This window comes from Pinus tabuliformis, chromosome 5_2 (genome assembly GCF_031772625.1).
Source record: "Pinus tabuliformis cultivar Carrire ecotype Pingquan chromosome 5_2, CPIR1, whole genome shotgun sequence".
NCBI classification, from domain to species: Eukaryota; Viridiplantae; Streptophyta; class Pinopsida; order Pinales; family Pinaceae; genus Pinus; species Pinus tabuliformis.
In genome coordinates this window covers 496308688-496322568 of record NC_142306.1, presented here as the reverse complement: position 1 = coordinate 496322568, position 13881 = coordinate 496308688, and the positions used below count along the sequence as shown (strand labels likewise).

The window sequence follows — 13881 nt, the reverse complement described above, 5'->3', positions numbered from 1 at the left end:
AATAGACAGGGTGAAGGACTTTTATAAACGTTGTAAGTTGTGAATCTACTTTAATTCCAATGGCTTATATATCATGAAAAATGGCTTTTTATTTCCGAAGCACTCTTCAAAGGATCATTATCCTTCATCTCCAAATTAAAAAACTTTAACAATAACTGAATAATTTCGAGTTCTGAGTGTGAATCATGCAATTCTTTCTTCTTCGTTAGTGCTTCGAATGCAGCACCTCAGGAAACGATATATCTGCTTACCTCTTCCGTCACGGATGCAGTTATTAATGCATATGCCTTGTTGTCTTTTGTCTCCCAAATTGCATGCTGCTTCTCATTATCAGGCAGCTTTGGTGCAATTTCTTTTCCATCACTATCCTTCTTGCCTTGACAAACTTCCCACAAATCGTTAAAAACAAGGGCACTTTTAAAACGGAATGTAAAACTAATTACATATTTTAAAAACAAGGGCACTTTCAAAGTCAAAACATATGCAATACTTCTGAAAATATATAAATTTGTTTCTCCTCTTCTTTTAACAAAGTTGGCTTTGTGGTTTAGTGGTAAGTTTCAAAAATAGACCACTCTTTAATTAAAATTAAAATTTCAGCCACCATAAAATATATATTCTCGCGAGAAAATTGACCACTCTTTAATTAAAATTAAAATTTCAGCCACCATAAAATATATATCCTCGCCAAAAAATTGACCACTCTTTAATTAAAATTTGTATTCTTCAGAAATCTTTCTGTAAAAAACTTGTATCATTCAAACTTTGTATCCTTTTCAGTAAAAAAAAAAATGAAAAATTGTATTCTTCAAAAATCTTTCTGTAAAAAACTCGTATCATTCAAACTTTGTATCATTTTCAGTAAAAAAATTCAGCCACCAAAATATATATACTTCAGTAAAAAAAATTGTATTCTTCAGAAAAAAAATAAAATAAAAATAAAAATAAATAAATAAAATAAATAAATTTGTATTCTTGAGAAATCTTTGTGTAAAAAACTTGTATCATTCAAACTTTGTATCCTTCAGACATCTCCCGTTTGTAGTAAATATATCTTATTATCCTTCATAAATTTTACTGTCATTAAACTCATGTTTACTGTGGTAAATGCAAATTTTGTAACCCTTGTTTAAGAGAGTCAACAATTTGGGCATCCCACTGTATTCCTCCATTGGATTAACCTTCTTCCGCACTTTATCTTCACAGTGTCCTTTACCATAGACTTAACCAGAGCTCTGATACTACTGTACAAGCCCAAGTAAACTCCACAATAAACTACAAGGAAAGAGCGTCATATTATTGATAAATTACTTATTTATACACATGCAATCTATGTATGAGACAGTTGTGTCTCGGTAATTTATTAACCGTAAAAACGGAATGTAAAACTAATTACATATTTTAAAATATACAATAACAATCCCGAAGTATTAGTTAACAACATCATTACCATAGGAATTCTCAAACACTAATTTTATTCTATCCTTTTGTGAATGTATATACCTTAAATTTATATATTGATTATTTTATAATTTTTTTTTGTAAGCTGAGATATGATTCTATTACTATAAAAAAAGAAAACTATGTACATATACATGGCGCCACCCGCCCAGAAGGGAAACCAGGTGGCCTTCAAAAATATATAATCCCCATCCAAAAGAAGTAAATGGTCAGGTTGTCTAACGAGAATGAAGAACTGCTATTCTACCTAACAACATACTATGCAAAGCTGTAAAGAGAAACTGGCTTTACTTAACTTGATTCTAAGCCCTCTAAGATAGCAAAAATACAAAAAGAGTCATATAAGAACCTCCATAAGCTACTGCTTCATGGCCTCTGGCTGGATATCAGGTTCTGTCTTAACTATGCCACCATCTTTGAGCATCTGGACCAGCTTGTCCATCTTCCTGTCCTGCATCATGAGAGTTATTTGTAGATTCTTCAGTTCTTTTTTCAGGTTCTCTTGGGCAAGCTCCACCATTTCCGCTGCTACTTGTTCCATTGACTTGGCGAGCAAACGCTTCATACCCCAATAAACATGCAGAGACTGTTTGTAAAGGGACATCCTCCCTCTGGTGTGGCCCGGGTCGGGAAGATAATGCTCCCAGTCTGCCATCTCAGGGTCCGATTGGTCCTGCAGCGCCTCTTCCTCCAGGTGGTCGATAATCCTCCGAACATTGGGATGGGTTTCCTGCACATAAGCATTCTCGGCTTCCTGCAATTTCCGTCGCATGTCCTTCTTGCCTCGCCTCCTTCCAGGAACCCCGGTACTGCAACCTTCCTCATACATATCGTTGCGAGCTCGGTTCTGACCACGACCTCGTGCACCACCGCGACCCCTTCGGCCTCGACCTCGACCGCGGCTTCCGTGAACCTCCTCGTCGTCATCTTCCTCTGGACTGCCATCATCCTCCGCAACATCATCGTCTCTGGCGCCCACTGAGCCAGAGTGCCTCATCCATTTGCCTACCTTGCCTCCCGAGGTCGGCCTTAGCGTCTCCTCTGCATAATTCTCCCTGATATCTCCTGCCTGGTCATCCGACTCCTCAGAGATGTCGACATAAATGGATCGCAAAGTTTCCTCAGCCGCATGTTTCCCTTGCTCCTCCAGAATCACCCCTGACTGCGCGTTCACCTACCCTCGTTGCGGACTGCAGCCATACTCGCAGACAGCAATTGCCCAATTCTTCTTTTCGGCAGACCAAATTCCACCATACGCTGTTGCAACAGAAGCACCGAACCTCCCTCACGTTGTTGAGTTGGATACAGAGAAAATCCTATTCTTCTACAGGCATGCAAGAGTAAAACAGTTCCATGCAGCCTTATACCGCCATTCGACCACCTTCCATCGTTATTGTGAGGTAGCTCCCAAGCTTGCCCATTATTACACGTCGCTGGACTAAGGCGTTGATGTGATAAGCTCCTTGGCCTCCCGATGCCACCGCACTCCCACCACAATACCTGCTCTGCAGTCGGCCTTGGGATGGGCAATTCGTCCCATGTCTTCATTAAATCGTTCTGCCAAATGGGAATTTTAACTGCTTCGTACATGATCCCACCGCTGTGTTCATTATTATGCCATTCCCTACACCTCCGAATCATTATTGGAAGGTAGCTAAACAGTCCTGTCGCGCCCGATCGCCTCATCATTATCCTGTCGTAAGATGGCTGCCAACTCAGCCCACCGTGGATCCTCCTGTAACACACCCCAGCTACCATCCAACACCCGAGCCGATTCGCCACTTGCCCAATTGGCGAGATAATCTGCCGCCCTATTGCCACGCCGCAGTACATGGGTGAGTGTTATATAATCAATCTGCCGCATCTGGCCTTCAATATCTTGGATAATGGCAGCAACCCGCCAGCTTTTGGCTACGTGATCCCATGTTTTACCCCTCTGTAGTTTCCTGAGCATGTCAATGACGATTTGGGAATCGCCTTCTATAACCAGGTTTCGGTAGCCATTCCTTACCGCAATGCGAATGCCATGATAAGCCCCCCAGAGCTCCGCCTCATTATTGGACATCTCCCCACCCCATTCCGCATATGCCCAACGCGAACTCCCTCTACTATCGCGGAAAATCCCACCCCATCCTGCCTCCCCAGGATTGCCCTTTGATGCACCATCGAAGGACAGTTTGATTTGATTATCGCCTGGGAGGCGAAAATAATTAGGGCTCTGCATACTTTGTTGATGACGCCTATCAGTGTTGGGATATAACATCGTAAAATCTATGTTCAATTTGGTTAGTATTCGCTGCTCTTCCACATTTAATTTCCATTCCTCCTCTCCCCAAGATTCGGAGAGGACTGTTTCCTTCAGCGACCGGCATACCTCCTATTCCTGCCTCACAGCAGCTGCGACCCTGGAAAATTCGACGATTTCGTTCTTTCCACACCTCCCAAATTACAAAACCCAGCGATAGACTCCAGAGCCGCCTGACAAGTTTGCTATGAAAATGCCCCGCTCCCCATTGTAAAATGGTACCCCTAAGACTATCAGGGTCCCTATGCAAATAACCGAAGAGAACCCGAATTTCTTCCCACAGACTTTGGATATACAAACAGCGATTCAACAAGTGTTCCTGTGTCTCAAATTCCTTGTTACACAAAGAACACCAGGAGGGACCAATCATGCCTCGTTTCTGGAGATTATCCCACGTCAAGATCCTACCTCTACACACCAACCATGCAAAAAGTGTAACTTTAGGCCACCATTTAGCATCCCAGAGCTTTTTCCAAGGCGTTGGGTCAGCCATTGGATCCTCCTTTGTTAACCAATAATAAGCCTCTTTAACTGTGAACATACCTTGCGTTGCTTTACCCCAACGAAGGATATCACTGCCTGGGCGTATCCTAATTTTTCGCGAATCTAATTCTCTGATATACATTTGTTGAATCTCCAGATTTATTCTCGCATTCCATTCAGGAGGTCTCTTCCAGGCTCGCCACACTTCATTCAGCCCTGCCTGGCGCCAGTAATCCTTAACATATTCCAGTCCTTCCTGCTGCGCCCCAACTTGAAGGTCATGTAGAATTGGATGTCTCTCCAGCTTTTCCCGTTGTTGCCAACCATCCGTCCAGAACCGCGCTAAATTGCCATCACGGACTTCCCAGAAAGCAAAGTCCCGAACCAGAGTTTTGTTATTTCTTGCGAGCTCCCAGATGTGCGACCCTCGTGGAGTTTCTTCTACCCGGAGGCGGCCTGCCACTGAGCGTGGCATATTGTATTTGTGAGTCCAGATTCTTTTCCAGATATCCATACCCCCCTGCACCCATCGCCACCATAACTTCGCCCCTAAAACCTTATTGACCAACTCCAAATCCCTGATACCAAGGCCGCCCTCCTCTTTCCTCCTAATTACTTGTTGCCATGAGACCAATGTCCATTTTCTTTGCTGATTCGGTCCCTCCCAGAGAAATTTACCGAAGATTTCCCTTAATTTACAGAAAACTCCCTTAGGAGCAGGCAGAATGGATAACGGGTAGATAGGAATGGATAACAAAACTGATTTTAAAAGGACAACCCGACTTGCTAAATTCAATGTTCTAAACGACCAATTTTGCAATCTTTTTCGAATCCTATCAACTAGAGTTTGCCAATTCTTTATACGCATTGAATTAATGTCTAACTGAATGCCTAAATACCTGGTGGGTAATTCACCCTGTCGGAAGCCGAGCACACGAGTTAAATGGGCCTTAACAGCTTCAGGTGCGTTAAAAATAAAAGTACAAGATTTATCGTTGTTGACCGCCATACCTGAAGCGCTCATAAAAACTTCTAAGACATGCTTGAAGCCCCTTACCTCTCTGAGCGATGCTTCTCCAAACAGCATCAAGTCATCAACAAACTGCTGATGTGTTATGATGAGGTTGTCTCCCATAAGCGAATGCCTTTGATTCTTCCTACCCTGACCTCCTTCTTAAGTTTCCTGCTTAATCCTTCCATAGCCAAGATGAACAGAAACGGCGAGATAGGGTCGCCCTGTCTGATACCCCTTGTGGCATTAAACGGATCTGAAGGTATCCCATTAATCAATATGGAGAAATTCGGAGTGGAGACCAGGTTAATGATCCAAGCTATCCATCTGTGGTCAAACCCAAAAGCTTCGAGGACTGCTCTTAGATAATCCCAATTCAAACGATCATATGCTTTAGATAAATCCAGCTTCATGAGCATCCCTGGTCTCTTCCTCTGTTTTAAAGAATGTATCACCTCCTGGGAGACCACAATTCCATCCAAAATTTGCCTCCCCTCCACAAACCCAGTCTGCTCAGGCGCAATCAATGTGGGTAGAAGAGGTTTCAACCTTTTCGCTATCACTGTAGATATAATCTTATAAATTACGTTACACAGGGCTATGGGCCTGAAACCCTGTGGTTCATCCGATGTTGTGTTCTTAGGGATCAAAGTGAAGAAAGTTGAGTTTAGACCTGACCATACTTGTTGTCGGAGTCTTGATTCCTCCACCACTGCCAGGATGTCTGGGCCTATAAATTTCCAACTTGCCTGGAAGAATTCAATGGTATAGCCATCTGGACCCGGAGCCTTATTTTTAGGCATGTTCATCACGACTTCTTCTACCTCTTCCATAGTAACTGCCCGCATTAATGCCATATTTTGGTCTGGTGTAACAGTTCTTGGTATGTCTCTACATATATTATTAATAGCCTCCCTTCTATCCCTTTGAGTTTCCGTGAGTACCCCCCGAAAATAATCCACTAAAGTCTTTTCAATACCAACCTGCTCCACCTCTCTTTCTCCCGCAGCATTCTTAATAGAAAAAATCCTATTCCGCTGCCTATGTTGAATCATGGCTTGATGAAAAATTTGGTATTCCGTTCACCTGCTCTTAACCATCGGACCCTTGATTTTTGGCGCCATAAAATCTCCTCTTGTTTACGACGTTCCTCTAACTGGCTTATTATACATCCTTCCTCTCTACTGGTAGCTTCATCTCTGCCTTCCAATATTATTTTTTGCTGTAAATTCTCCATTGCTCCTTCCAACCTCTGCTTAGCCTCCAGAATATTCCCAAATTCTTTTCGATTCCATTCTTTGATTCGCTGTTTGAGTTCCTTAAGCTTCAGCTGGACTGTATGCATACTTCCTTTTCCTCGACTAGTGCATTGACTCCACCAGGTTTCCATTTGCTGAACAAATTGGGGATCCCTCAGCCAAAAGGATTCAAAACGAAAAGGCTTTTCCCTTTTATCTTCTTTATGTCTACCTCCAACCGAATGGGCCAGTGATCTGAGCCGATGCTAGGGAGAATTGTAGCTTCAATGAAGACATCCCTATTTAAAATTTGCTCTGATAATAAGAAGCGATCCAGTCGAGAGGCAATTTGGTGCTGTCCTCCACGCCGGTTATTCCAGGTATGTACACCATTGGTTGTATGTATGTCCACTAATCTTAACTCCCTGATCAAATCGTTAAACTCCTCCATAAGTGAATCTTCTCTCCTAACCCCTCCTCTCTTCTCACCTAAATGCCGAATGAGATTGAAATCCCCCCCAATCATCCAAGGAATATGCGGAAGAAGATTCCTCATAGTATGGAGGTGCCTCAAGAACGCCTGCCTGTCTCGATGAATGTGAGGCCCATAAACCCCCGTAAACAAAATCCTTTCCCCCATCCCGACTAACCGAAACACACCTGAAAGAATTCGAGGAAGAGAATACCAATGTTCGAAAATTACCTCCTCTGGGTTCCACAAAACGGCCAATCCCCCTGCTGTCGCTATTGCATCTAGAGCCATAACCTCATAGCCGAGTTTCATTTTCTTAACAATTTCTTCCAGCTGTTGACTTTCCATTTTCGTTTCCTGGAGTACCAGAATACTTGGCTTATCTTTCTTTACGCGTTCCTTCAAATATCGCTGCTTCCCTTGACTATTAAGTCCCCGTATATTCCAGCTTAATACAATCATTTAAAATTTTCGAGGGTTTGGTAAAAATACCTCAGACAGAGGTATCACCTTTCCAGAGTTTACCAGATTCTCGCCCACTGCTTGAATGGATTCATTCAACGTGCGTCGCCCTTTCTTCCGACCGAGCTTACCTTGACTATCCCCTTCCTGAGTGTCGTGTATCAGCCGCGAGTCTAAACAACCAGCCGTCTTCTCCTTGTACCGTTGAAAGGTTTCCTTATATAATTGTTTCTCATTCTCTGGGATGAATCGTTCATCCAATTTTTTCCACTCAGTAAGCAACTTCTTTAGAATGGATTCTTCCTCAATACCCACTGCCTTTAGAACTTCCTGCCCCTCCGAAGTTGGAGCGATAGTCTTATCATCGCGAGCTTTGTCCTCGCCTTCCGGTTCCCGACTTGGACTTCGACTCTTCCTCTTGCCATCCTTGATAATTTCCATCGGTGCACTGACGTTGCTTTCCAGGTCCTGTCCAAGGAGGTTGGTGTCCTTACCCTGAGTTCCTTCGGCGACCTCTGTTTGCAGAATAGTATACGGATTGTGACTTGCAGGGATGGTATTTCGAGCGGGGTTGTGGACTTTAATATTCCCAGGAGGTGGTCTCCTTTTCCGCTGCACATCTTGAAAGCCGGAGGCTTCCCCATTTTTCCTTTCACCTGGTTGAGCAGCCTCAGACGTATCCTTTGTGGCCATTGGTTGATGACTTTGTGGGTTGGCATTCACCGGCTGTTCAGTACTCTGTGGGAAATCCCTGGCAAGGTGACTGTAAACATGACAGCGTCGACAGCGAAATGGTATATGCTCATAATCAATAGGCTGCTGCCAAATTTCATCCTGATACTCAAGCTCAATAAAGTCTGGTAAAGGAGCTGAGATGTCCATATACACACAAATCCTTGCGTACGATGTATATTTACCCCTCTTTGTGGTATATTTACCCCTCTTTGTGGTCTCAGCCACCTTAACAAAGGAGCCAATTGAATTCCCAATTCCTTCTAATATTTCTGGATCCCAAAATTCATCTGGTAACCCAAAGAGATGAACCCAGAGCGGGGCAGCCTTGATTTGCTCGGCCTCCGGATTATACCTGTCCTCCCAATACCGTATAAACAATCCCGCATTATTCATGAAATAGGGACCCTCTTCAAACACCGCGGCCTTGTCCTGTAAATTGGAAAAAATGACTGTAAAGAACCCCTTAGCACCCAATTTGAGATCAATGTGGCCTCGCGGTTTCCATCGCTGTTGGATCCATCTCAGGAGATCCCGTTCAGAAGGCCAATACCCTATGAATTTACAAATCAACGCATGGTCTCGCATATAACAACGATAATCCTCCAACTTGTGATTCGGGATTACGTACCTTGGTTTTTTTTGGGCCCGTGGAAGGCATTTATTGACCAGCCTTGCTTGCCACTGGTGCCCCATGACTGGCGTATCATCAACTTCTTCTACCAGCCGTCCTTTCCCTCGACTGGTGCTAGATTGACCCGCCATAACATCCCTAAAGGAGGGGATTTCACCCCTCCCCTGCCGTGCATCCATTTCTAAGCTCAAGCCGCAGAGAGATCCCAGCTGCGAATCACTGTCCAAAAAGTTGCCCGGAAAAATAGCACAAGTGTACCCTTGTGCGGAATTACCTCGTAAGCCTTGTGCTATTAAGATGCAGATTACCAAACTTGATTATTTTATAATTAATAATAAGTTAGAATAAAATTATAATTTAGTTGTTTTTTATAATTTTATTTATTTTTATAAGTAAAGTTAACTATAGAAGTTAGTTAAAAAAAAAATACACTATCACAACGAAACTCCAAATGACAATATTTTATTGATTAAAAAAATTATAATAATAATTTAATTTTAAAACCATCCCAGCACAACTTCAAAATAGAACTATCTGGTTTAGAATAAATACATTAATTTACCTTGTATATTATAATTCCTTGTAAATTTAGATATTTATTTAACAAAAATTATGCACTATCACAGTATAAATTTGAAATATATCTCTACCACCAAACTCCAAATAATAATATTGATTAAAAAAATTATAATAATATTATAATTTTGAAACCATCCAAACAGAACTTCAAAATAAAACTATCTTGTTTAGAGTAAAGACATCAATTTACCCCTTGTTTAAAGTAAAGACATCAATTTACCTTATATATTCTAATTCCTTGTAAATTTAAATATTTATTTAACAAAGATTATATGATATCACATTATAAATTTGAGATATATCTCTACAACCAAATAGCTTTAAAAAAACATATGAGACAATGTTAAGAAGCATAAAGAAAACTATATGTCAAATATTTATATGTTAAATATTTAAAAATAAAATGATATTAATATTTCATCTTATTTTACTTTATGTTCAATAATTGAATATTCATAGATTATAAAAATATGTTTAAATTCAAAATAAAAATAAAAGTACAAAATAACTATTATTCATATATACCTGTTTAAAAAAACATTTTATTTACTAATTTACGGTATAAATTTAAGAATAATTCAATAAATAAATAAAGAAAAACATGTTATCTTATTATCCGTCCTTCATCATTGCAATTAATCAGAATTAATAATTAAAACTAAAAAATTATCTTATTATCCATCCTTCATCCTTGCCATTAATCAAAATTAATTATTAATTAAAACTAAAGCATATGATTAGATTCTGTTATGATGCATATGCAATCATGTATACCAAAACTCCATTCAAATTTTATAATACGTATTATTGTTAATGAAGATTAGCTGTACCTGAATCATTTGTAAATGATAGAAAATAGGGAATTGTGAAGGAATATATACATGACGTTATGTAACCTTCGAGTCCCTTCACGAGTTGTCCATTCAATCAACAACATTGAGTTATTTTGGAGACAAATGTGTTGCCAAATGGTTAACCTCATCTCAGATTATTTTTTCTTTTAAATTTTTAAGTTAAGTGGTGGAATTTTTCATTAATCAAAATATATTAAAATATCTAGTCCAAAATTGAGACATGGTAGCTAGTTTCACCATGTTTTAGAGGAAATTAAATATGTAGACTATTAGAGGAAATTAAATATGTAGACTATATGTAAACATACAAATTATTTTTTCTTTTAAATTTTTAAGTTAAGTAGTGGAGTTTTTCATTAATCAAAATATATTAAGTATCTAGTCCAAAATTGAGACATGGTAGCTAGTTTCACCATGTTTTTAGAGGAAATTAAATATGTAAATTATTTGTAAACATAGAAATCAAATATGTAGATTATCTATAAACAAAGTAGGTAGTTTAAAATTTTAACAACATAAAAAATTGTATCCTCACAAAGGACATTATATGAATATCAAAACATAAAACTAAAACTAAAAGCATCAGAAAACTAAGATTCAGACGAGTTCACATGGGTTGGATCTCTTTCGCTCAATCCCCAGTGGTCTAAAGTAGCAATGCAAGGGAGGTGTTGCTCAATTTTAGCTAACTGAATGTCCATCGGCTCCATGTAAAATCCCATGTTGTGTTAATCTCTCTTAACATCTGTCAAGTTGGAAAAACTATTATAATGGTATGCTTACCTCTCCATCAGGTTCATGCCCATTAAGAACTTCATTTTCCAATGTAAAAAAAGAGCTTGAAGATAATTCTTCCTTCCGCCACTGGTGTGTCTGGGGTCTCACTATAGTTGGCCAAACTCCTCCACGAACTTTAAATCAGACATAAAATGTTTTCTTCTTGCTGCAATCTCCTCCAAATTATGTAGTTCATTGTGGACGTTAGTAGAGGCGGTTTCATGGATGGCTTCCATGACCTCACTAGCTTGTGCTTGGTCCCAGTTGTACCCCTTTGTGCCTTGTCCTCCTCCTCCACCCCTTCGGCAATGCATTTGTTGGCGTTCCATGTCATCCATGCAATCACCACGAAAATTTATATATCCCCAACTCAACACACAAATATTTACACCCAGGTTGGTAGGACGTTGCACCTCAGCAAATAAAAACCTTCAACTGGTTCAAGCATAGATGCAGCCCCTTTGCAGACATAAGGTGATTCTCACTGAAACACCAGATCCAATGTGACAAAATGTGCCACACAATTCTGCCACTATCTTCTTCTGGAAATTGTTTTCTCTAACTCCCAACAAGTTCGGAGAATTGTGATGCATCTCCATAATAACAGTAAGAAATAAATCTTTCAATAGGATACATTTACAAAAGCAATAGGGCAAGATTGTTGTATACCGATACACAACTTGACACTTCATAATAACTCAAAACACAACTACATGAAAGGTCGGACATGTAGAAGCGCAACTCCTCCCAACAACACACGGGTAAACCCCACCCACAAAAGTAAGACACAATGCAATATGATCTAGGAAGTTGGTAGACTCACAATCCTAGGTGGTTTTATATGACTAGATAATTCTAGAGTCGGAGGAAATATACCTAACGCATCAAGTTGACCCATGAGCATTGGATCCCAACACATTAACAACTAAAAATAACTAGACCTAGTCTCTCCATCTGTATCAAGCAAAACGCCCTCCACTTTACAATTCAAACTCGATAAGTATTGGTCCACTGAGTCATTGACCAAATAAATGCAAAACCAGACAATTAGCCAACTAAAAATAGCAACAAAGAACCTAAAAGACCATGCATAAGCCTTGACATAAGAATTTCAACAATGAAATGAAAACTTAAAGTGGTTAATACTTATATGAAAGATATTAGTTTGTGACTTAAAAGAAAGTAATTAAATTATAAATTATACCATTTTTGTGTTGTATAATTAGTTTATAATTGATCAAAATATATAGTGTTTAAATGCAATAAAATTTAAAGTTCAAATTCCCTTATTTACATGTACTTTCTTAAAAAAATTATGTTTTAAAAAAAAACATTAAATTATAAATTATATAATATAACTAATTAAAAAAATTGATATTCTTTGAAAAAAATCATTAATATTCAATAAGATTAATTAATTTTAATAATAATAATAATAAATTTGTAAAAAAAACAAATAAATATCTTTCGAATTTAACACCGATCCACAAATATGTCCCTAATGTTTATTTCCTTTCTACTTTGACTTAAGACTACGAATTATTCACATAATATTGAAGCGAAAATGATGGACACGTGAAATCGTACAAAGTACGATATGGAAAATCGAAAAAGAATCCCTGATGTTTACTTTCTTGCTACTTTGACTTAAGACTACGAATTATTCACATAACATTGAAGCGAAAATGATGGACACGTGAAATCGTACAAAAGTACGACATGGAAAATCGAAAAAGAAGATCGATGATGAAAACTGTCACTTCTCTTAATGTCGAGGCGATGGCAGCGGCAACTAAACGGCACACTACTCCCATTTGAAATGACGGTCGCTCATTCACTAGCTTTAGAGTAGGTTGGGAATTGAGATGTAGATGAATGAATCTCAAATAACTTTAGTACATCCGAGTAATATAAAAAATGCATTATTATAAACCAGACCAACCAAATCATTGGATGTGTCACACATATTTTATATTTGTGATAAGCCAAAATGGTTTGATTTTAGCTTTTTCAGTAGTCATGGTCAAAGTGAGTTATATCAATTTTGTAAATGCACTAATTTTTGTAGCCTTATTAGTCTCTGTCTAGGACTATTAGCGATCGATCGATCGCTGACCGAGTAGTTTGACCGTTATATTTTTGGTATATTGGCATTTTAACCTAAGTTTATGCAAAGTTTTGGTGCGGAAAATAATTGGGGTTTTATTATCGGCTTCGAGTTGTTCGATGCAAAGGACGGTTGATATGCCGCGCAAGTTGGTTTGTCGTAGGACTCGCCGTACACGCTCTGGTCTGCTCCACAGTCCACCCGCTTAGTAGTCCTGAATATGGCAGTATCCCCCCACTCAGCGCCAAAATCATAAGCTTGTGGATGAAGCTGAAGAATCTCGATGCTCATTACCGAAGGATCACCATGGCCGGTGCTGTGAAAGCAGACAGTGGCAGCAGTGTCCAAGACAAAAACTGAAGTTTCGACATATGCCTGGTCGTCGTTCATGCTCCAGCCCGGCTTTAAAGAATAAACCTGTGTTCCTTCAATGGAGACGTCAAAGAGCGGCTCGCGGTCGGCCAAAACATCCTCGTTGAGGCCAAAGAACATTCTAACGGAATAATGGTCGTTCGGTAAACGAGTGACGTTGTAGCAGTTCTCAGGACCGTCCGAGAGCTTAAAGAAACATAGTTTCTTGAGCTGAGGAGCGATCTAGCTCATGGTGGTGGCGTTTGCGGACGAGCCGCCTGTGTAACCGTAGTCTTTTACCCAGAGCATATTCGTCTGGGGGTTATGTGTGTTCTCCCATGAGCCGTCGCTGATCCAGATGGCCAACGGCTCTGCAAAACCAAAAATGCTGTTATACTCTTCTTTTGACTACTT

The 13881-nt window shown here is 39.7% G+C and overlaps 1 protein-coding gene and 1 pseudogene across 1 annotated transcript; both read right to left on the bottom strand.

Annotated features, from left to right (window-relative positions):
• Positions 1–6674: 6674 nt before the first annotated feature.
• Positions 6675–7319, bottom strand: LOC149159872 (uncharacterized). Its single transcript, XM_089434448.1, has one exon. The coding sequence runs from the start codon at positions 7317–7319 to the stop codon at positions 6675–6677; it is 645 nt and encodes a 214-aa protein (XP_089290574.1).
• A 5845-nt stretch (positions 7320–13164) lies between these two features.
• On the bottom strand, positions 13165–13608 carry LOC149159871 (receptor-like protein 4 pseudogene; annotated as a pseudogene).
• Between the last annotated feature and the right edge of the window lie 273 nt (positions 13609–13881).

Coding starts and splice junctions, on each gene's coding strand:
- LOC149159872 (XM_089434448.1), bottom strand. CDS start 7,319: ATGGAAAGTCAACAGCTGGAAGAAATTGTTAAGAAAATGAAACTCGGC.